The sequence below is a fragment of the Sciurus carolinensis genome, chromosome 9 (genome assembly GCF_902686445.1).
Source record: "Sciurus carolinensis chromosome 9, mSciCar1.2, whole genome shotgun sequence".
NCBI lineage: Eukaryota > Metazoa > Chordata > Mammalia > Rodentia > Sciuridae > Sciurus > Sciurus carolinensis.
In genome coordinates this window covers 54699160-54702190 of record NC_062221.1, presented here as the reverse complement: position 1 = coordinate 54702190, position 3031 = coordinate 54699160, and the positions used below count along the sequence as shown (strand labels likewise).

The 3031-nt window shown below is 46.8% G+C and overlaps 1 protein-coding gene across 1 annotated transcript; it reads left to right on the top strand.

Annotated features, from left to right (window-relative positions):
• The first annotated feature begins 1068 nt into the window (after positions 1-1068).
• On the top strand, positions 1069-2804 carry LOC124993321 (transmembrane epididymal protein 1A-like). Its single transcript, XM_047565088.1, has one exon. The coding sequence runs from the start codon at positions 1136-1138 to the stop codon at positions 2021-2023; it is 888 nt and encodes a 295-aa protein (XP_047421044.1). The 5' UTR covers positions 1069-1135; the 3' UTR covers positions 2024-2804.
• Positions 2805-3031: the final 227 nt, after the last annotated feature.

Sequence of the window (3031 nt, the reverse complement as noted above, 5' to 3'; positions counted from 1 at the left end):
CAAGATATTTTACATCCTTTGCCATTTTTAAACTAAGGTGTTTATTTTTAACTTTTTTACTTATAAGAGCTCTCTATATTGTAAGGAAATGAATACTTTGCTACATAAGGGGTAAAATTTGACACTTTGCTTTTCTTTTAAAATTTGTTTTTTAAACTAGTTTTAATAAATAAATGTAATGTTTAACTTTCATTAATAAAAACTTAAAATTTTTAAAGATATAATTAATTGTTTTACTTATTTATGTTTCTTACTTTGGTATCATTCACAGAAATACTTCTTTGGGGGTCATAGGAATTTAGCATGAATGCCACTAATAACAATAGTGAAATCATTAATCATCACCACCGTTTACTGAGTATTTACTATGTATCAGATATTCACATATATTATCTTATTTAATCTTCAGAGCAAACCTGTGAAGTAATTATTATTCCCATTCTACAGGAAACCGAGGCTCAAGAACACAAAGTAACTTGCCCATAGTCACATAACCTGCAAGTGTTGGAGCTGGATTTCAGCCATTCTGCTATGAACAAACTGTACTTTTGAAGACGAGTGGACCTGCATCCACACTCTGGCTCCACCACACCAGCTACTAGATGAACAACCCTGTACATGTCCTGTCACCCCTCTTTATTTCACCCATAAAATCTGTTGAACAATACAGTGTTTTTGAGGAATTTAAATGAAAGAAAAATATGTTATATGCCTGGCACCAAAAGACAGTCTGCCTGAGAGAGTCAGCCCACCAGAACTCTTACCGGAGCCCCTTACTTCTGGCTCTCTCCTCCCTGGGGGGCTCAAGGACCGGGCACAGGGACCAGCAGGAGAAGGGGCAAAGCAGCATGGGGGAGCAGATGCCCACCGAGAGGTGCAGAGGTTGAAACCCCAGATCCAGCGATTTCAATAAGGAGCACAGGGAGATGGCTGAAGTGCCACAATCTACAAAGGTCCCACCCTGGGAGAGGTGTAGGTGTCTGCAGCCAGAATACTCCTGTGTGTGGGAGGCAGGGTGGAACTCCTGGGTGCTGTCTCTCTCTGTGACTCAGAGGCTTGAGAGGACGGCCGGTGACCGTGTGGCTTATTTGCGGCTGCTGTCCTGTCGGTCTGTCTTCACATACGTGCTGACGCCATGGGAACCATTGAGGGGCACCTGCTGTCAGCAGCATTCCTCCTCTTCTACGCGCTCTACTATTCAGTGCTGGTGTCCCTGGCTCTGCTCCGGGGACAGAGGGTCCTCAAGCCACCTCTTCCTCCAAGGGAAAAGCAGGGACACAGGCTGTGGCAGCGAGTACCACTGGAAGGAATGATGAAGATGGCTATTGCTCTCACTGGCGTCTTAACCGAGTTCTTCTACCCACTAGGGGTAAACCGGTTAAAGATTGTGGACTGGGAGGACCCCCATCGACCATTCATGTTCAAGGACTCCTGGCAACACGTCACCATGTACTTGTTCTTCATGCTCAGTGGTGTGGTGGACATTGTCAGCCAGCTGTGTCTGGCCCGGCAGAGTGTGAAGCTGGAGCGAGCAGCCGAGGCCATCGCCTTCTATGTGCTGGTGCTGCTCTTGGCTGCCCACATTGAGAACAAGAGCACCCTGGAGATCCGGGTGCACGTCCTGTTCATGGTGCCCACCTTCCTGGTAGCCCTGGTGCTAAACATCGAGATCTGGGTCCCTGACCAGCCTCCGCTCTGGGTGCTCAAGACATGGATGGGGCTGGTGCTCAGCACTTGGATGCTGCAGTTATCTGTGCTGATGTACAGTCCTCCTTCTGGACAACCCTGGCAGGGAGACAACCCCGGGGACCTGGCCTTCCTTGCCATCTTCTTCTGCTGGCACCTGGGCTTAGGGGCTGCTCTGCTGGCCGCCGTCTATGGTCTCTGCAGTCTCTGGCATCGTCACTGCTCCTCCTGGACAGAGGCCCCGGGCCCCAGTTACCAGCCGTGCCCCACAGAATCCAATGGTGAAGAGCTAGAAAAGTTCGCAGCAGGGGCCACATGGCAGGATGCAGGTATCTAGGTACAGAAACTGCCTTTGTCCCATGCATATTGTAATGAGGACTTTGAGGGTACCCACTGTACGGATGGCACAGAAATGTCCTGGAATCTGCAGTATGGTTTTCCATCCCAGGAACTATCTTCCTGATTCCAAAATAAACCTTTCAGCTCCAAGAATGACTTCTTACCTATCACTGTTCTTCCCAGGTTAGTCCCTTGCCTATTTCATTATCCACATGGTTCCTGGCCATGCACATCTATGCGTGTGAACACACAGTAGTGCTTCCTTCTGATAGCTTTTGGGATCCCAGAGGAGGATACGAAGTGAGAAACTAGGAAATAGGTGAAGGGGAGGGTGGGGTTCGGGGAGGACTGTATCTGTCTTCCATAGGGCAGGGCTGGTGTGTGCAGTGTGTGCCTAAAGCAGAGCGTTTCATGGTGTGGAAGACAGAGGGGTCTGTTCATAATAATGGTGACATGTTTTCTTCCTTTCTCTGTTTTTTAATTCACACTGAGTATAGCAGGATAAATAACTTGTATGGATTATTTTTCTTGTAACCTAAACTAAATGAGGCTACTTCTGTTTCCTGAGAAAGGATGGGATGAGAGGTTGGTGGCAGGAGGAAGTGGAGATGATCAAATTAACAGTTGTCAGAGAAAAAAGGTCAAGGAGAAAATTCCCAAAGGTGGTTATAAAAAATTGGGATGATTTAAATGTAATTAAAAAAATTTTTTTTTTTTTTTGCTGTGATGTGACAACTTTGTGATTCCAACTTCTTCAGTAAAGCCTATTACACATATTGTGCCTTGTGTGAATGATTCTGGGGAGAAACCAAAGAAAAGGCCAGATCTGAACTGGGGGGAACAGAGTGGGAAGGACTGCCATGAAGGGGACAGTGCCGCTGCTCTCCTCATTCTGAAGACGCAAGAACTCAGAGCTCAGAGAAAGCCTGCCGTGTCCGCCCCCTGGAATTTCCAGAAAGTTTTAGCCAGACATTGAAACACTCCTGGAGTGAGACACAAGTAAATT